The sequence below is a fragment of the Hippopotamus amphibius genome, chromosome 9 (assembly GCF_030028045.1).
Source record: "Hippopotamus amphibius kiboko isolate mHipAmp2 chromosome 9, mHipAmp2.hap2, whole genome shotgun sequence".
NCBI lineage: Eukaryota > Metazoa > Chordata > Mammalia > Artiodactyla > Hippopotamidae > Hippopotamus > Hippopotamus amphibius.
In genome coordinates, this window is record NC_080194.1 from 32877268 (window position 1) to 32898212 (window position 20945).

Sequence of the window (20945 nt, forward strand, 5' to 3'; positions counted from 1 at the left end):
GCACCGTGCTCAGCTCAGGCAGAAATTCAACAAATATACTTCTTCCTGCTGTCACACCCCTGACTCATCATTCAGGACCCACTGCTTTCAAGTTTGTTGTCGTCTGTACCCATACTGAGTAAAAAGGCAGGAGCATGTGGTGGAACCCACGACGTTAATATGTTTATAATCCATTTTTATGCAACACCAGCCTAATTGTGAGTCATAATTTTTTCATTAACTGATCTCATTTTACTTGGTAATATCCATTTAGGTATGTGAGAACAGTAAAACTCCATTTCTGCTAAATATTATATGATTCACTTGGTTCACTGGTTTAGGTTTTTACTACCCCCCATTCCAAATGAACATCATCCATCTTTTTAGAGATAACAAGGACCTTCAAGATCAGGCCAGCCCCATACTTCCCTTCAAACACACCTAGCTGGGGGGCCAAGGGCAGCCTGAGTTCTGGATGGAGTTTTGAGCAGGACCACAGTCCCAAATGCCCTTGCTTTGTCATAGAAATAGTTTGCGTTTTACTCCTTAATGTGCCCTAATATGTTCAATATATCTGAGTTTCCTTCTGTATCTGTTAGGAAAATTGGGAATTGAGATGATAGGTATGTTTGTCTATGGAGTTCACCTGTATTCAGCCCTTTGCTCTGTACAGGCAGTGCCGCTTAGTGGCGGGACCACTCAGGGCACAGACTTTCTGAGATTGCATCTCAGCTACTTCACTCCCACCTTCATTATCTGTAAAATGGATATAGTAGCAGTTCCCACCTTGTAGGGTGAGATGAGTTGATATGTGAAAAATGCTTACCGCAGAGCCTGACTTGTGGTAAACACTCAGCAAGTGCTAGCTGTGATAGTTTTCCCAGGAGTTACACGGATCTTTTTTTTTTTCTTTTTTAAGCTCTTTATTGGAATATAATTGCTTTACACTGTTGAGCCAGTTTCTGTTGTACAACAAAGTGAATCTGTTGTATTTATACATATATCCCCATATCCCCCCATCTCCAGCGACTCCCTTGCACTGTCCTTATCTCACCCCTGTAAGTTAACACCCATCATCGAGTTGATCTCCCTGTGTTATGCAGCAGCTTCCCACTAGCTATCTATTTTACATTTGATAGTGTATATATGTCAATGCTACCCTCTCACTTCCTCCCAGCTTCCCCTTCGCCTTTCCCGCGCCCCCTGTGTCCTCCAGTCCGTCTCTACATCTGCATCTTTATTCTTGCCCTGCCACTGGGTTCATCAGTACCATTGTTTTAGATTCCATATATATGAGTTAGCATACGATATTTGTTTTTCTCTTTCTGGCTTACTTCACTCTGTATGACAGACTCTAGGTCCATCCACCTCACTGCAAATAACTCAATTTCATTCCTTTTTTTTTTTAAGCGCTTTATTGAAATATATTTGCTTTACACTCTTTTACCAGTTTTTGAGGTACACCAAAGTGAATCAGCTGTATTTATACATATATCCCCATATCCCCTCCCTCCTGCAACTCCCTCCCCCCCTCCCTGTCCTGACCCTCCAAGGCATCTCCTATCATCAAGTTGATCTCCTTTTGTTATACAGCAACTTCCCACTAGCTATCTATTTTACAGTTGGTAGTGTAAATGTCTATGCTACTCTCTCACCTCGTACCAACTTCCCCTTTGCCCCTCACCCCAGCCCCGTGTCCTCAAGTCCATTCTCTACTTCTGTATCTCTACTCTTGCCTGTCACTGGGTTCATCAGTACCATTTCTTCAGATTCCATATATATGTGTTAGCATACAGTATTTGTTTTTCTCTTTCTGGCTTACTTCACTCTGTATGACAGTCTCTAGGTCTATCCACTTCATGACATATAGTTCAATTTCATTCCTTTTTATGGCTAATATTCCATTGTATATATGTGCCACATCTTCTTTATGCATTCATCTGTTGATGGGCATTTAGGTTGCTTCCATGTCCTGGCTATTGTAAATAGTGTTGCAGTGAACATTGTGGTACATGTTTCTTTTTGGATTAGGGTTTTCTCAAGGTATATGCCCAGGAGTGGGATTGCTGGGTCATACAGTAGTTCTATTTTTAGTTTTTTAAGGAACCTCCATACTTTTTTCCATAGTAGCTATGCCAATGTACAGTCCTACACGGATCTTTAATTTGGGGTATATCCCAAGGACGAGGCCCCCGAAGAGGAGAGGTGCATACACATGTTCACCCAGCACCTCTGAGTCTCAGCTCCATTTACACGAGCTTTGGCATCTCTCTGACTAAGGTCTCTGGCATTGGCGTGTGCTCTCTGCTTTCAGAATCATCAGCTCTCTAATTTGCAGGGAGCTACGACACCCCCCTACTGTCCATGACATCCTTTGTGCACCTCCAGTGATGAGGGCTTCCTCCCCCTGGAGCAGCCCTTCTGTGATAGGAGGATCCTGGGTCCTGGAAGGGTCCCCCTCTTATTCCCAGGCCTCCTCCCCTTCCCAGACTGGCTCTTCCAAGAGTCTGTCAGGAGGAGATAGTGGTAAGAGCTGTGGTCTGCAGCTCTGAGCTCCCCAACCTTGAAGACCATGGAAGCCTAGCCCCTGGCCCGTCTCAGCTTGTACCTTTAAGTTACCTGGAATAGGTGTGCATGCGCCTACTGGCTCCATACAGATAGCCGAGGGGACTTTGGCAAGTGCCCCAAGCCTGCCTCTCCTGTTCTTAAACCCCACTGCTTCCTTCTGGTCCCTGTCTCATTCCAGGCTCCTGGCTCCATCTCTTACTTACATCACGTTTATGAGCATGGAAGGCGCCATCCAGTGGCCTTGGCATCTCTGTCCAATGTCTCTGATTGCTGACCTTGAGTGGTGGGCCTGACTACCTGTCCCTGGGAACGAATTCCGCAGTCCTGACTGGTCAGCCTATGTCCTGTAAAGACCTACTCATTATCCCCATAAAAAAGGGACTGAAATGACCTGCCAGGCTCCCCTTGCTGTAGCAATCCTGATTACCATGTGTTGTGCACTTATTCTGAGACGAGTGTTTTATATACATTATTGTATGTAATCCTCACTGACCGCAGGGGTGGTGGGTGGGTATTATTATTCCCTCATTACAGGTGGTGTTTGCTTGTGGTCATGTAGTCAGTGAATGGTGGAGCAGGAATTTATTTGAATTCATGTCTATTTGAATCCAAGCCTCTGCTCTTATAGGTACTAATACGCCTTCCATTTTCTTGGAAAGTTCCAGACAAACCATGAGCTCTTCTTGACCTGGTATGAGCGTTGCCCCCACAAAATCTACCAGGGGTCAATGAGCCATGTGTGGGGGTTTGGGGATGGCATGGCCATCCCTGTGCCAATGATTCCCTATCATGGTGGGCATAGCCTGAAGCAGCAGGAGGCAAGGGTCCTTGCAGTCAGGTGAATGTCATACGGTGGAGCCAGGAAACTCACAGCAAGAGCAGACAGTGGAGAGGGGGGTGGACTGGCCAGAACTGGGCAGGGGAGCAGATGCCCAGATCGGGGACCTGGGTATAAGACATGTTCAGGACTGGCAGGGAGTGGGGTATGATCTGGGGAAAGAGAAGCAGAAGGCCCATTTGAGGGCTTGGGCTGGCATCTCTGATGAGAAGGCAGACTGGGAAAGGAGAAGGTTCTGACTTAAAGTCATGGGGCAACAGGATCACATCCATTGGCTTCCCAGCAGACCCTGTTGGGTATATTTCTATATCCGTTGTGCTAGTGGTTGTTGGGTGGGTGAATGGATGTATGGATGGATAAATGAGTTTGGGGAAGCATGAAGATTCTAGTCTGCCTTCCTCCACCCTCAATGTTGGGGCTAAGATTGTTTTACTCAAGGCAATGGAAAGGAAAAGGAAGGGGTTGTCATGGCATATGCAGGGGTACACTCTGACCCACTGTCTCCTTATCCCTTCTTTCTCCAGAGGCCCCCGCCAAACCTGAGGAGGCAGAGGCTGAGCCCTTCACAGACTCTTCTCTGTTTGCACACTGGGGCCAGGAGCTCAGCCCCGAAGGCCGGCGTGTGGCCCTGAAGCAGTTCCAGTACTACGGCTACAACGCCTACCTCAGTGACCGCCTACCCCTCGACCGGCCCTTGCCTGACCTCAGACCCAGTGGGTGAGCAGAGTCAGGGACCCAGCCCTTGTTGACCTGCCCATGGGGAGGTGGGGTCTCCACAGTGCTAGGGACAGAGCCAGAACTGGGTGTCTGACTCCTGAGTCTCTTCCTGGCTTCAGGTAGGGTCCACCCCCTTGGCCTGCATCAGGCAAGTCACTCTCCCCCGCCTCTCGCAGCCTCAGTTTCTCCATCAGTTAAGCAGGGGGAAGGCTGTCTTCCATTAGAAATTTGGAGGATTAATAACCTAATTTAATCCTTAAGGGCACAAGAATCATCTGGCATTCCTGTTAATAAGTCATTTTAATCCAATTAGTTGCATTTTTATGAACAATTATTTTTTTTCTGTGAATTAGTTTTTTAAAGTACATCCATCTTCTGAGGCTAACAAGTCATTACACCCGACAGAGAAGTCTGTCTTGACTTCTCTCTTTGTTACAGAAGATGTTCCTTTAAGGTTCAGTTAGAATTTTTATTACTCCTAATTATTAAAAATGTGGGCACGTACCAGTGCTGAGAAAATCTCATTAACTTTTGTGAGCTCCCCCTCCACACCTTCTTTTTCCCTCTTTCTCCTTATTTTAAAATTTTTCTTAAAGCTGCAAACCACAGTGAGCTTATATCTGGAGTTTTCAGGAAAGATCTTGCTGCTGGGTTTGGAGGCTATATTCTTTGGGAAGGAGAGTTCAGTTCAGCTTCATAGATATTTATTGAGCACCTGCTGTATGCTGTTTAGTTGGGTATGGTTTTTCTTGGCCCAGGGGAACCTGGCTGGGCTCTAGGGATAAAAAGAGCAGCTAAGGATCTACAAAGGGAGAGAAAAGTATATGTTCACTTAAGGGATATTTGTGAGCTCTTATGCACCAGCATAGTCTAGGCACAGAGATGGAGCAGTGAACAAAACAGACAAGAATCCTTACCCTCATGGAGCTTGTATTCCAGTGAGGACAGATAATAAACAAAGCAAAGAAGTCACATGTGTAGCAGGTTAGACAATAGTAAGTACTGTGGGGAAATATAAGGTGGAAGAGGGAGATAGAACAGCCTGGAATAGGGGGAGGGGTTGAATTTTTAATGAGATGGTCAGAGAAGGCCTCACTAAGAAGGTGACATTTGAACAAAGACCTAGAAGAGATGAGGAAGTGAGCCATGTGGATACTCAGGGGAAAAACGTTCTGGGCAGAGTGACCAGCACGTGCAAAGGTCCTGAGGTCGACATATGCCTGGCATGTTTGAAGAAGAGAAAGGGGTCCGTGTGGCTATAACAGAGTAAGCAAGAAGGCAGTAGAAGGAGATGAGGTCAGAGGGGCAACAGGATAAAGATCAAGTTGGGGGGAGGGGCGGGGAGCTGGTTCTCAGACTTGGCTACACATTCAACTCCTCTGGGAGCTTTAAAATAATCCTGATACGAGGCTACACCCTAAACCAATTAGGCAAAAGCTTCCAGAGGTGGCACTCAGTGCCCATGTTGTTTAGAGTTCTCAGGTGATTCCAATGCACAGCCCAGGCTGCGAACTGCAGAGAAGGGCTCTGTTGACTGTGGTGAGGTATATGGTTTTTACCCTGTGAGGGGCTCCAGGGGAAGAGCTTGAGCAGACTAGTGATGTGCTCTGATTGTTATTTTCGAAAGCCTCTCTGGCTGCTGTATAGAGAACAGACTGAAGGGGCCAGGGTGGAAGAAGGGAGACCAGTTAGGAGGCTTCTGCATGTCCACATGATAGTGATGGTTGCTTGGACCATGATGGGGTTGGATTCTGGGAAAATCCTGCAGGTGACTTCAACTAGGTGCCATGAGATCTCAGCCCTGTGGAAGTGTTGCAGAGACCATGCCTGGAGTTGGGGGAGAAGCAGCCCTAGAGGCTCTGAATAAAAAGGTCCTCAGGAAGAATTGGGGCCCCAGGACTCTGCAGGGGCCTCAGCCATGATCTTGGCCAGCACAGGAGCTATGGACTCAGGTGCAACTCAATGCGCATTTGTTCCAAATTAAAGGGGAAATAAGAAGGAAGCCAAGGAAAGGGTGGATCTTGCTGACTGCAGCATGGCTGTAATGATGACTGATGTTTACATGGGCTTGACTGGTTGAGATGTGCTTCCCATGTGGACCATGCCAACCTGCATGAAGGCGGGCAAGGAACTGGCACAGTCCTCCCATTCAGAGTCGAGGAGGTTGAGGAGCAGAAAGGGTAGGAGCTCTGGCTGAGGTCATACAGTTGGATGAGTGGCCGAGCTGAGACTCGAACCCATGTCTCCAGATGCCAAATCCAGGCCTTTGACAGGAGCCCCCAAGCCAGGTTAGCTTTGACTGTGCATGAGGCTTGCTGAGAGCCAACTGATGCTGAAGCCCTTCCACCTTTTGTTGAGAGAGGAGCCCTGCACACCAGTCCTTCCTGCTTCCATGGGAGGGAGGAGGGGAGTTGCAGGGTGGAGGGGATGAGGGCTTGTGGCCTTTCTCAAAAGGGCAGGGCTCCCTGGCAAGCCTGCTCTGAAGGAAGTGCATTTTTGGAGTCAGTCCAGCCTGCTAGGAAAGGGTCTCTGAAGGACTCCAGGTGAGCAGAATTCTGTGGTTTCCTCCCGAGCCACTGGAGAGGAGCAGTAACCATAACAGAAAGACCTTACCTCTGCACAGAACTTTACAGTTTATGGAGCTTCCATGCGTCCCCTATGGGGCAAGGTGACGTCTGTCAACCCCTTTTTATAGCCAGCAAAACAGAATCTCTGATAAAAAGCAGAGCTGAGCCTTCTCACTCTCGGCGGGGGCTCCTGCAAAGGTTTTAAGGATGGTGGTTTCTCTTTGCACATGGACTTGGAAGGCTCTGTGTAGCTCTACTTCAGCTCCCGTGCCAGACACACACCCAAGATTGGAGAGCTGCTGGTGGACCACTCAAAACAAGCACGTGCTTTGGTAAAACAGTGCCTCTCTTTGTCTGTTAATTTCCATGAAAACCTTCCTACCTTGTAACAAGGTCATTGCTTGCTTATCCTGTTTAACTCATTTTAGAAACATTTTTTCAATATCTTTACTGTCATCCTATTTCAAATTACACTGGCATACATTTATATAGCATGAGCCATGTTTTCAGGGAAGGGTTTTGCACTTTATTTATATTAACTCTTTGACATCTCACAGTAACCTTCTGGAGTAAGTAGGGCATGCACACTGTTTTCCTTTACTCTCCTACACATGCCTTTAGACACCAGATGTGTGGGGGTTTTCCCACATCAACCAATTCTATGACACCAGCTGGGCGTCCCTACAGTTCAGTTTGGTTTAGATACTATCTACCTGGAGTTAGTGTCAGATTCCGTAAGTTAAGGGCTCAGTCCCACGAGACTGGCCCCGCTTCCGGTACCAGTCACAAGTCCCAGGTTTTCATCTGTACTTCTCATTTACCAGCTGTAATGCAGGGTTCAACCCCTCCTTGGGTTCAATAATTTACTAGAATGGCTCAGAGAACTTAGAGAAAATCTTTCTTATGTTTACCAGTTTATTATAAAGGACATGGTAAAGGATATAGGTGAACAGGCAGATGAAGAGAGACAGGGTGAGGTCTGGAAGGGTCCCAAGCTCAGGAGCTTCTGTCCCTGTGGAGTTGGGGTGCATCACCTTCCCAACATGTGGACATGCTCACCAATCTAGAAGCTCTATGAGTCCCATATTTTAGGGATTTTAATGGAGGCATCATTACACAGGCGCAATTGATTATTAACTCATTTTCCAGCCTCTCTCCTCTCTCCAGAGGATGAGGGGTAGGGCTGAAAGTTCCAAACTTCTAATCATGGCTTGGACTTTCTGGTGACCAGCCCTCATTCAGGAGCCAGCCAAGAATCTTCCTCATTAGATTGAAAGATACTTCTATCTCGGCAGAAGACCTAAATAGACATTTCTCTGAAGAAGACATATAGGTGGCCAACAGGCACAGGAAAAGATGCTCAACATAGCTAATTATTAGAGAAATGCAAATCAAAACTATAATGAGGTATCACCTTACAACAGTCAGAATGGCCATCATCAAAAAGTCTACAAATAATAGATGCTGGAGAGGGTATGGAGGAAGGGGAACCCTCCTATGCTATTGGTGGGAATGTAAATGGTGCAGCCACTATGGAGAACAGTATGGAGATTCCTTAAAAAACTAAAAACAGAGTTACCATATGACCCAGCAATCTCACTCCTGGGCATATATCTGGAAAAGATGAAAACTCTAATTCAAAAAGATACATGTACCCCAATATTCACAGCAGCACTATTTACAATAGCCAAGACATGGAAGCAATCTAAATATCCATTGACAGATGAATGTGGTACATATACACAATGGAATACTACTTAGCCATAAAAAAGAATGAAATAATGCCATTTGCAGCAAAACGGATGGACCTAGAGATTAACATACTAAGTGAAGGGACTGTCCTGGTGGCACAGTGGTTAAGAATCTGCCTGTCAATAGAGGGAACATGGGTTCGATCCCTGGTCTGGGAAGATCCCACATGCCACGGAGCAACTAAGCCTGTGCACCACAACTACTGAAGCCCAAGCACCCTAGAGCCTGCACACCACAACTGCTGAGCCCTTGTGCTGCAACTACTGGAGCCTGTGCGCCTAGTGCCCTGCTCTGCAACAAGAGAAGCCACTGCAATGAGAAGCCCGATACCCAACGAAGAGTAGCCCCCGGTCACCACAACTAGAGAAACATACAGCAATGAAGACCCAATGCAACCAAAAAAAAAAAGAAAGAAAGAAAATACATACTAAGTGAAGTAAGTCTGACAGATAAAGATAGATATCATATAATATCACTTATATGTGGAATCGAAACAAAAAAATACAAAGTTATTTACAAAACAGAAATAGACTCACAGACATAGTAAATAAACTATGGTTACCAAAGGGGAAAGGGGGGGAGGGATAAATTGGAGCCTGGAATTAATGGATAAACACTACTTTATATAAAATAGATAAACAATAAGGGCCTACTGTATAGCACAGGGAACTATATTCAATATCTCATAATAACCTATAATGGAAAGGAATCTGAAAAATAATAGATATATACATATATGTATAACTGAATCACTTTGCTGTACACCTGAAACTACCGCAGCATTGTAAATCAACTATAATTCAATAAAAAGTTGTCTGTTTTGAGGGAAAAAAAGATACTCCTATCACCCAGGACATTCCAAAGGATTTGGGAGGTCAGTATCAGACACTCCTTTCACTCAGGAAATTACAAGGGATTTAGGGGTTCTGGGTCAGGAACTGGATCAAAGACTAAAAAATATTATCAGGAACTGGGGGCAGAGATCTATATATGTATGTCTTACTATTTCACAGTATTATTAGTCTCCATTTTACAGAAGAGGAAACTGAGGCACAGTAATCTGCCTAAGGTCACTAGTGGCAGACCTGGGATTTGAATTCAGGCAGTCTGGCAATAGAATTCGTGTTTGTAACTGTCACTGTGCATCACTGCCTTGAGGTATCCATTTGTGTCACTCTAAAGGGGATGGAGCCTGCTTTAACACGGAGCTGATCAGCTTGTCTGGGTCAGTAGGTGGAAAAATTGTTTTAGTGAACCTCAAACGCATTATCAAGGCATAGAGTGAAACATCAGCTATGGCTAATGGGATTTAGAATGAGGTGGATAGGGGTGGAGGGAGATCTGGAGAAGAAGCCCATGCTGAGGACAGTCTCCAGAAAAATCACATCATGTGGACCTTGCTTCAGTCCCAGCCCCTGCGCCTTTCCTCCTGTTACCTCCTGTTTGCCCTTGGGGATATCTGCCTCTGGAAGCATCCTTGGATTCTGCCCTCTGCCTTTTGTATTCTTGACTTTGCCAAGTTCTAACCCTGACACTGTGCTTGTTGGCTTCATTCCTGGACTGGAAAGTGGGTGTCCCGAGTTCTGCCCCACCTCCTTTCCATCACCTCTGGCTGGGCCCTTATTTTGTCTCCTTTCTTGGTAATCTGACCCATCTTGTCATCTGGCTGAGAGAGGACCAAACGGCTCAGTGCCTTATACGCAGGACGAGAGGTAGCTAGAAGGAAAAAAGTCTATCCAACCCATTGCTAGGTAGGCTTCGTTAGTTTATTCATCCAATAAACATTTGTTGAGCACCAAGTGTGTGCCAGGTACACAGACAGAGAAACCTCAAGGAGCTTACACTGTAGTGGGATCCAGACTGGAAGGTGGTGGGATCAGAAGGGAGGAGATCAGAAAACGCGAGGATGATCTCCTGCTTCCTTGGGAAGGAGTCATCGGGGCAGGTTTAAGTCAGGGGCTGCACTTGACGCCCATGGAAGCTCTGTCCTCCTGGGGCCTGTATTCAAGGAGGCAGGACCTGGAGGTTGCCATCTGCAAGGAGCCTCTCTTTACCAGTTTTGACTGCCTTCCCCTGGGAACGGGAGTCATCTCGTGTGGCCTCAGCCTGCAGTGGCTTGAAGCCGGATTTCGGTTCTCCAGCCAGAGACGGAAGTCAAGCCACAGCAGTGAAAGCACTGAATTCTAGCCATTAGACCACCAGGGACCAGTGGCCAGGGACAAAGAGACAGAAAGTAGTGAAACAAGTAAAGTATTTATTAGGAAGAAAAAGAGTACATGTGAATAGGCACACATGCGTGGACTCAGAAAGAGAGTCGCGCCCTCGTGGTAGTTTGAATCACTTACATGGGGCATTTCTTCTGGGTTTCCTTTGGCAATAATCTTGCTTTGCCTGGTTCTGAGTCCTTATCTTGTTTACCTCAGGGTCCTCCCACGTGTGTACGTGCATCTCCTAGCCAAGGTGGATTCTAGCGAAGAGGCCTATGGGTAGGTTGACATCACTCCCTTTTTGACCTCCAAGGAGCCTTTCTGTGCATGCGTAGTTGGGAAGGTCTCCTTGACCTCAAGAAAGAGGAATATGTGGTCTCTATCTTTTATCCGTGCGGGGCTCAGCTCCTCTCTCGGTCTGGCTATTTTGGAGTGTCTGTCCACAGGGGACAAACTCCAGCTGCTCAGCCTGGGGCCCATCTATCTCCTGCCTCAAAAGGACACGGGAGCTGGAAATGCCACAGTTCCATTAGCCTCAACTGGGGTCTTTGATCCACGTAGGGAGAGGACACACTTCCTCCGGGCACCAGGACACTTGGCTTTCAGGGAAGTCAAAGTGCCATTCATCCTTCCTGCATTATTATAATAAGAACATAGCAGGCTCCTCGGCCACCCGGCAGGAAGACTCAGGAGAGACAGGACACCGGTGGCCTCCTCTGGTGGGCCTCCTGGACCTCACCCCATGAGATATCTTTGCCAGATCTGGACAGGAGTTTGTCGTCTTGCTTCCTGGGTTGAAAGACACCTGGGCTTCAGGATCAAAGGGGAGAAAGGCTACATCTCAGTCTGGCTGGACTTTGCTCCATCCCTCATGTCCCCAGATACAAGCTCCAAACATCCCCATGGCTTTTTCTATGTCCCTCCTCCTGCTTCCCAGTGTCCCCACTCCTCCTTCTTATCTGTAGCCTCCAAGATAACCTCCCAGAGGCAAAAAGAGAAAAAGGGAAAAACAGGGGTGTGGGCTACATAGGTATATGTATTTGTCAAAATGCATCAAACTACACACTTAAGATCTATGCGTTTTATTGCAGGTAAATTAAACATCAACTTTTTGAAAAATCAGGGTGGGAGAAAGAGATCAAGAAAGTCCTTTACCTGTGGGATGGAGAGGGAGGATGGAGGCAACATCTTTAGGGAGGTCACTGAGAAGATGGTTGTGATTGTGGGGAAGGAGGATCATGGGGGGCTAAAGCAAGCTTGCCAGCTGGGGACAGGAGGGTAAGGGTGGGCATCCCATCCCGGTGATGGTGGGTGGGTAGTGGCTTGTGGGTACTCACCAGCTCCACAGCAGCAGGTGCCTGCCTCATTCTTCTCTGTAGGCCGTGGGTGTTATTTCCATACAGGGGCCAGGGGAAATAAGGGGTGAGCCCCTGATCTAGTGGGCACTGGGTGTGGGTAGGAAAAGGAGGGGTTCCGGGACTCTGGCTTCAGGGCTGTCACATTGCCATGGCAACTCTATGGCCTACCCCCAAGGTAGCTCAGGGCAGAGCCTCCAGTGGGTACTGCTTCCTGCCTTTTGCTGGAGGCTCCTGAGCCCTCAGTAATGATGTTGCCTTTCTCTCCAGCACCCCTGAGGTCCACATCCCTCCCAGGGACGAGGGTGGACTGGCTCTTGGGTTGACTGGTGGGTTAGGGGCTGGGGCTGAGGCACAAGGGGCTGGTAAAGGGAATTGGACTATTTTCTGCAGCCCTCAGGTGGGAGCAACTGGGGCAGATCCGCACACACCCACCCACAAAGGAGTCCTGGGTCCTGAGCTGGAGAGACCTCGTGTGAACATCCAAGTGGAAAGAAGCAGGACAAGATTATAGCAGAGAAAGAATGCAGCCTGAAGCCAGGGCTCTGGGTCCCCCTGGGAGCAGGTTAGGGTCCATCCAAGGCGGCTGTGGGTGTTTGCTGCCACCACTATGAGGATGGTCATCAGGTTTGTGTGTATGGATTGGAGGGCCGTGGTGTCTTCATGGTGCAGCCTCTAGACAGACATCTGAGATCTCTGAACTTTGGGGGTCAACAGTGCTGGCTTCATGTGCATGTATGGTAGGCAGAATAATGGCCTCCAAGGGTGTCCACGTCCTAATCCCAGAACCTGTGTATATGGTATGCTACATGGCAAAGGAGAATAAGGTTGCAGATAGGCTTAAAGTTGCTAATCAGCTGGCTTTAAAATAAGGAGATCATCCTGAATTATCTGAATGGGCCCAATGTAATCACAGGGCACTTAGAAGAGAAAGCCAGAGAGATGGCTATGTGAGAAGGACTCAACCAGTCTTTGCTGGCTTCGAAGATGGAAAAGATGGAATGTGGGCACCCTTTAGATACTGAAAAAGGCAAGAATAGTAGCTAACAGATCATCACCTAGAACCTCCAGAAAGGAATGCAGTTCTGCTAACACATTGATTTTAGCCCAGTGAGAACTTTGTCAGACTTCCAGCCTCCAGACCAGAAGATAACAAATGTGTGTTGTTTGAAGGCACCAAGTTTGCAGGACTTCCTTACAGCGGCAGTGTTAGTATCAGGGCACTATGCAGTGGGCCCCTTTTGCACAGGGTCCTGAGAAGGCTAGAAGGGCTCTGCGCTTGCTTTAATGTTCTGCTGTTGCTGTGTTAAAGTTCTTAGTAATTTTTCAACAGGGGCCACCATGTTTTCTTTTTGCACCGAGTCCCACAAGTCATGTATCTGGTCCTGGTGGGCGAGGGGGGCGGTTTCAGGTGAGAAACTGGGACATGACTGTTGACTCATCTGGGGGTTGCTACCCAGGGCTAGAGATTTACACCAAGAGCCACCACTTACTTACTCTGTGGCAGGCCCTGTGCAAACTGCTCGATGTCTATTTTCTCCTTTAACTTTATCCTCTTGTCTTTCTGGAGTAGTTATTATTTTATATAGACAAATACTGAATATTTGCAAGGTTAAGAAACTTGTTCAAGTTCCCACCGGTGATATGTAGCAGAGCTAGTATGTTCACCTGGGTCTGTGTCTCCGGGACACTACTCAGCCCCCTTGCCCTGCCCCGCCCCGCCCAGGGGAGCTTTTCTAGTTTGGGATCTTGGCTCTGTGGAGCTGACCCAGAGGTCTTTGGAGGATGAGACTTCTGTGAGGCAAGCCTCAAGACAAAGGGGAAAATCAGCACCCTGAGTAATGGCTTTGCCATTGAATCAAAAATACTAACTACACAAACACGCGGTGAAATACTTCTTAACTGGAGCAAACTGGGAAAATGCTTCTGGATCATAGTTAATTAAACACATTATATGCCAATAGTGTCACATAGTTGTTCTTAAAGATAATATAATCTTGAGCTATATTAATGTCAAAATGGGGAGGCAATAGTTTTGTTCTACTCTGCTAACTCAGATCACAATTGCAGAATTGGATTTTATGGGATATAGGGAAAGTGGGGTATGTTTAGAGGAGAACAACTCAGGAGAAAAACTGGGTAACATAATAAGAGATGAAGTTTCTGCTAGATTATAGAGTAATTTGTAAAACCCAATTCCCTGGGTTCCAAGGCCAGTTCTCTCACTTATAAGCTGGTTGATGTCCAGCAAGTTACCTAGCCTCTCTGTGCCTTGGTTTTCCTATCTGTAAATTAGAGATGGTAATACAATTCTCCTTTTTTTTTAAATAAATTTATTTATTCATTTATTTATTGGCTGTGTTGGGTGTTTGTTGCTGCATGTGGGCTTTCTCTAGTTGCAGAGAGCAGGGGCTACTCTGTTGCGATGTGCAGGCTTCTCATTGCAGTGGCTTCTCTTGTTGCAAAGCCTGGGCTCTAGACGTGCAGGCTTCAGTAGTTGTGGCACGTGGGCTCAGTAGTTGTGGCTCATGAGCTCTAGAGTGCAGGCTCACTTGTTGTGGTGCATGGGCTCAGTTGTTCCATGGCATGTGGGATCTCCCCGAGCAGGGCTTAAACCCGGGTCCTGTGCATTTTTAGGTGGATTCTCAACCACTGCGCCACAAGGGAAGTCCCCATCACAGTAAAGTGATTTAACTTTTTGCTACTTTTTATCTGGGTCTCTGATTTGTAAATGAGATGGCTTGGGGGGACATGGCCATGACTTTAATGACCAGAAAGACACTAAGTGGACAAGGAGTCACATGGGACAGGCCTTCTGCCCTGGCACTAGGTGAGGAGGACCAGGCTGACACTGTAGGACAGATCAGAGTGATTTCTCCCCAGCCGCAGAGTGCAGGGTATCCGAGGCTGGAGTCAGGCTCTGCTGGAGAGCAAAGATGCCCTGTCCTCCTTTTTCCCACCTGAGTGCCTACCTTCCCCTACCCCACATTCCTCAGCTCTCCTTGCTTCAGGCCTGGACTGCTCACCCATAAACCTACCACAAGGAGACACTTGGTCCCTTATGTGATTTTTCCACCAGAGTCAGCTGACTTTTGTTCGCTGGGTGGCTGTACATGTAGTCCCAGGGATCCCATTTTTCTAATAAGATGTTTTAGGAACCAATGGTCGCCCTGCTTCCTGTTACCTCTTTACAGTTTTAATTGATTCATTTTCCTCTTGTTCTGCTTACAATCTACATTTGACATAGCAGGTCCTTTCTCTTAAATCAGTAGAGTCCCCTGAAAGGATGTTTGTAGAACTTCTGCCTCTGGATGAAAGCTAGACATTTTGATGGTCACATCTACTTAGAAGTTTACCTGTAGTGATTCTGGCGTCAGATGCTCTTCCGAGATCAGGCTGGCCCATTTCTCTTGCCGTGCAGACTGCTAAAACTCCTGTCCACTGTCTCCTCCACATCCAGACATGGCGGCCTGCCAGGCCACCGAAGCCCCTGGGTACACTAAATATCCCCACTGCCTCCGTGAGCTCTCTGGCTTATTGGATGATCTGGGCTTATTGCCGTGGTCAGGCAGGGAGGAAGTGTTCAGCTCCATGATTCCCATCTGTCAGGCTGCGGTGGAATTCCCACCCACAGAGCTTTCCCAGGCCTGCATTCATTCTACTATTTTCTATTCCAGCATTTACTCCTTTGTTCATTCAGCCAGATACCTGGTGCTCAGTCTGTACTCTGTGCTGGACACTGTGTGAGGGACAAGGCGGACCTGGGGAGCAAAGCAGATGTGATCTTGACCTCATGCAGCTTATGGTCGAGTGGAGACACTGACGTCTGTTAAATAATCATGTAAAAACACGTTGCAATAGCATATACGTGGCATGAAAGAAAAACAAAGGAGGTTGTGAGAGTCTAACAGGGGATCCAGTCCCAGTCCAGGAAGTGCAGTGGATCTTTCTTTGCTGGGGTCTGTGTGTGCTCTCAGAAGGAAGGAACTAAGCTTAGATGACTGCAGATGGCTGGGATTCTTTGTAATCACACCATCAGAAGCCACACATCCAGGCTCCGGAGGGGGACAGCATGGCTCAGGGTATCCTGGGCAGGCTCGCGTCTGCATCCTCTGTGCTCACTCCTTAGAGTGCCGTGTCTCTAATGGTGACTGTCCACAGCTGCAGCTCACACACTGACAATGTTCTGTTTCCTCCCCCATCATTTCTGCTTCCATCTTCTTAGGGTACCTCATGTTCAACCTCCGCATGAGAAAGGGCTTGATAGGGTTGCTGGTCCTTCTTCAATATTACAAGATCTGACTATAAGAGCTCCTGGGCTAGCCTGCCCTGTTCACTGACGGGCTGCCTGTCAATAGCTACTTGGGGCTCAGGAAGCAGTCTCTGATCCCATGAGTTGTGGGTGGAATGGTGAGGCCACCTGGCAGAGGACACAGACAGCTTCATACAAGGAGTGTATATGGGGAGTGTTTATCTCAATGGGAGCAGTGGCACAGGAAGACAATTTTAGGCTTCACCTGCCCAGTAGTATTTTATCACGTTAGTCTGCACATCCTACTAGACGCACTAGATCCACCCCATCTGTCATCAGAGTTGATGGGAAGTGACTTCCATTTTGCCCCTCCCTCACCAGGTCTCCGGGTTATCACAACACCAGTGTCTGGCCAGACAAATCTCTGGCTGGGCGTGGAAAGAAGGTACAGACTTTAGTTTAGCAGTAACTATGAATACGAGCTTTGGAGGCAAATAAGCCCAGGTGTAAGCCCTGGAAGATAACTTACTGTCTCAGCCCTATTTCCCTCATCTATAAAATGTGGATTAAATGTTTACTGTGTAAGTCTGTAGGAAGGGATAAAGTTCAGAGGAAGGGAAAAGAGTAAAAATATCCATACCTCTCTTAGCGTGGTTTATGGCAAATCATAAGTATTCAGTAAATGGAAATTAGTACTATTGTTACTTCCAGATAATCTGTGCAGAGTCCCTGGGCAGTAGGGGTGGCAGCACCGTGCAGTCTCTGAGCTCCAGAGGTTACGGTGATAGAGATGCCAGCCACAGAGAGTGGAAGTCTTGACTGCACTCATGCCCCATGAGAACCCCTGCCCTCGTCCTCGGGGCTCATTGAGTCCAGCAGACTGGATGCTGGCAGGCTGGGAACCTGTCTAATCTGGAAAGTTCTGGAAGAAGCCAGACGTGTACCCAAGTGAGGCCAAAGGAGGATCAAGCAAGTCCTGTGGGTACAGGTAGGAGGGGTGAAGGCCGGGATGAGGACACAAATGGCTGTATGGGACAAGAAGCCACTGCTGGTCCCAGGGTTTATGCTCCAGTAGTTAACAGTGCAGCTGAACCCTTGTGTGCTGACCATGGGTAGAACCAGGGGAGAGCCTCTCTAGGAGAAACCTGGGAAGAAAGAGGGGCCGGGGGCACTCAGGGGAGTGGGTACTTAGGAGTGTCATCTTCTCTCTGTTTGCTCCAGGTCAGTCCCTCCTGCACTCCCAGAACCCAGGCATAATTGGACCTGGTTCCCCATACACACTGGTTGACAGACCCCAGCTCACATTCTACTTTGATCTTGCCTCTGGAAGAGGTCAAGCGGCCTCCATGAGTCATGCTCTAATAGACTGGGAGCTCACAGATTTGCCGAGGTCGCAGGGTGGGGAGAATCCGCCAGTCCAATATGGGGGTGTCTGGCTGCTGCCCTGAGTGGTACCCAGTGGCCGGGCACCTGGCTTGGCCTTCCTTAGTCTGCCATTGCTTCCCTGCTTTTCACAGGTAATGGCAGCTCTAAGGTTCCTGATATAAACTTGCCTCGTAAACCGTCTCGGGGAGCTCTGCTGGGAGGCTCCCGACATAGCTGCTCCCGTCCCCGCACCGCCTCTGCGTACAGAGATCGATGCAGTCGACTTTATCATGACCATCAATCTCAGCTTATTAGACAGCCATAGTACTCCCCTCTCAGAAATGCCTTGTTTTTATCTCTAGTGCAAAATGGCTCAACTTTGAACAAGAATAAAAGTAAAAAGGGAACTTTTATGGCTTAATTTTACAGAAGAATGTGCCTCTTCTCAAAATGAGTAAGGAACCAGTCTGGTACAGCCAGGCTTTCTCAAGGAGCATAAATAGGGAAGAGCCAGTTACACGGCGTGGCTCCTCTGACTCTCATGTCCCCTGGCCCTTCTCTGAAGAGGCAAGCAGAGTAGGGGGAGGACAGAGGCAGACACCAGAGCAGGCAGGGAGGGCAGGCTCTGGGAGCAGTGGCTGTGCTGGCCAGACCCTGGAGGATACAGCTGCTGGGGAGACGATCTCAGTGTGAGAATATGAGCAGCACAGCGCTTGGGCAGCAGCTGCTGCTTGTTGATGGATGAAGTGGCCGGACCCTGGAGCAGGAGCGCTGGGCTTGGGTCTGGAATGTGTTTCTTTAGAAGGCCTTGGGCTGCCCCAGTGCAGGCAGACTTCTGCCTTGAGTTCAATATCTGGCAGTGATTATGGTGGGTGTGACCGGCAGGTATGCAGACATCTCACCTGACGTGCTTTTCTTTCTCCCTCTCTTCTCAGCCATGTAAGTTCTGCTTTGATGTTGAAATGAAGATAGGAATCATACTGTGTTGATGTGTGTGTATTGGGGGACTTTGAAAGGATGCTTTTAATTTATTCAACAGATGCCGTCTGAATGCCTGCTGAGGGCTAGGAACAGTGCCGGGCAGAGGGCGTGCCGTCATGAGCGAGATCTGTCCCTACCATCAGGAAGCTCTGGTCTAGTCACAGGATGACCAGCCCATCCCAGTGTGCTTGGGACTCTCAGTGTTGAAACTGGGAGAGTCCTGGGCAGACCAGGATGCGTTGGTCACCCTGCCTAGTCACAACAGTGATAAGGGATATATGTGTCTTGTGGCATTTGGTGACAACCAGGCGCTAACTAGGAGGGAGAGAAAATTTGCAAACTGTTTCTTTAGTGAGATGACTTCTGTGCACCACATGTGAATTCGAAGATCCTGAACTGTATGAAGAAGACACCTGCGATCATTGCTTCTGCCTCCCTCACTTTGTGACAAGACATGGGAAGGGGGGAAGTGGTTTGCCCAGGGTCACACAGCATGTCTCCCCTCCCCCACAATACTCTCTCCCTATAAACTATCCCACCTCGTCCTTCTTATCCTGCCCACCCTTCACCTGTCTGCTCATCCTGACCCAGGTTTAGGTTAGATGCCGTGAGGTATGGAGAAAAAGCACTGTGGATGTTCCTGGGAGGGCCCTGAGAGGCTTTTAGGAGAGAAGGGGAGGAAGGAAGGATTTAAGGAGGTCAGGACATTTGGCCTGGAGGGATCACTTAATTACAGTGCAAAGGAACTGATTGCTGCTGGAGACTTGAAAGTGAGCAATGGGGGCCCCAAATCCAGGGGAGGGAGGGCGGAAAAGGAAGGGCCTGCTGGTGGGAGAGGACCTGACTCTCCTCCTGAGGGAGGAGGTTTTTACGAAAAGGAGCATGCTGAGATCAGTGACACCCGTGTGGAATTTAGGCCTTATGCAGGCATACCTTGTCTTACTGCATTTTGCTTTATTGCATTTGCAGATACTGGGTTTTCTACAGAATTGAAGGTTGTGTTGTCATATGATGGTTAGCATTTTTTAGCAACAAAGTATCTTTAAATTAAGGCATGCGCATTGTTTTTTTTTACACATAATGCTATCATACACTTCACACACTGCAGTGTAGTAGAAACATAACTTTAAATGCACTGGGAAACCAAAATATTTATGTGACTCACTGTATTGCAATATTTGCCTTGTTGCAGTGGTCTTAGAAACTGAACCTGCAATATCTCCGAGGTATGCATGAATAAAATAAATAAACCTGTTAATTTTGTTTAATTCCAAAAACCTACTATATGCCAGACCCTGGTTTAAGGTTGGGAGCTAGCACAGTAGCAAAATAAAGTCCCTGCTCTCAGGGGTGGTCATTATAGTAGGAGACAGATAGTAAATACACGCAAATGTAATGCGCTCGCCTAGGTGTTCTGTTATGTTCAAAGGTTGTCATATAACAACCTTGTTCGAAAGAGTCTTTCATGTGAAAATAGTGATCAGCAAAGTTTAGCTTGTAAAGCAAATATAACATTTCCACTCTGCTTGAAGAAAGATCATCAGGAAACAGATCCTAGACATAGCGGCTCAAGCCATCAGGATGGCCATGGCCTTTACCGGGAGATGGAGGGGTTATGTTGAGAATTAAGAAGGAAAGAGAGGAGGGGAAGGCAGTTAACCCCTAACTCTGGAAAAGACTGGGGGACCACCTGAAGCTTCAGATGGTGAGGCTCTGAGAACTCAGAGGAAATCCCTGAAGAAGTGGGGACAGACGTAGGGTCACAGCCTTCATGGCTGGTGGAGTTAGTGGAGCGGACAGTGAACTTGTCCTAATATATGAACCTTATTAGGAGCTGTTCATGACACTTTCATAAAAGAAAAATAAAGGTCATGTGCGAGTAGTCTAACCATATAAAGTATTATTTTTAAACTGCAGTTAGCAAGTAGGTTGTATGTTAATGCTTCTGTCAGTTTCCACGTCGACGGGAAGGCCAGCTGCTGGTCTTGATAACCATGAGTAAGCACTAGCTAGAAGAATTATTTGACTGTTAACCACCAGCCTTTTAATTGCTGTTATAACAGTACTATTCACAATGACAGCAAATTTTTGGAAAGCGTCTGATGAGCTTAAGGAGTCATTCCAGTCTTTCTCCTTCATTTAAGTCCCTCCCTCCACCTCCTCATCTCCTTCTTCCATTCCCTGCAGTTACACGAGCTGGTTCGCTCCATCATCTCTTCAGTCACAGCACCGTTCCCTCGGCCCCACGTGGCCTTTGCATGGCTCACCGTGGCGGGCCATGTGAGTTTCTGATCAAACCTCTCCCCTTCACACAGCCCTTCCCTGACCACTCCTTCTGGAACAGCTGCCAGGGTACCACGCTAT

The 20945-nt window shown here is 47.6% G+C and overlaps 1 protein-coding gene across 5 annotated transcripts in view; it reads left to right on the plus strand.

The window, feature by feature from the left end:
• Positions 1-20945, plus strand: part of GALNT18 (polypeptide N-acetylgalactosaminyltransferase 18) — a 332353-nt gene that overhangs the window by 161865 nt on the left and 149543 nt on the right. For all 5 annotated transcript variants that reach the window (XM_057748638.1, XM_057748636.1, XM_057748635.1 and 2 more), the window contains exon 2: positions 3910-4102. In XM_057748638.1, coding sequence (XP_057604621.1) covers positions 3910-4102 — 193 coding nt within the window. The remainder of the gene's footprint in view (positions 1-3909; positions 4103-20945) is intronic.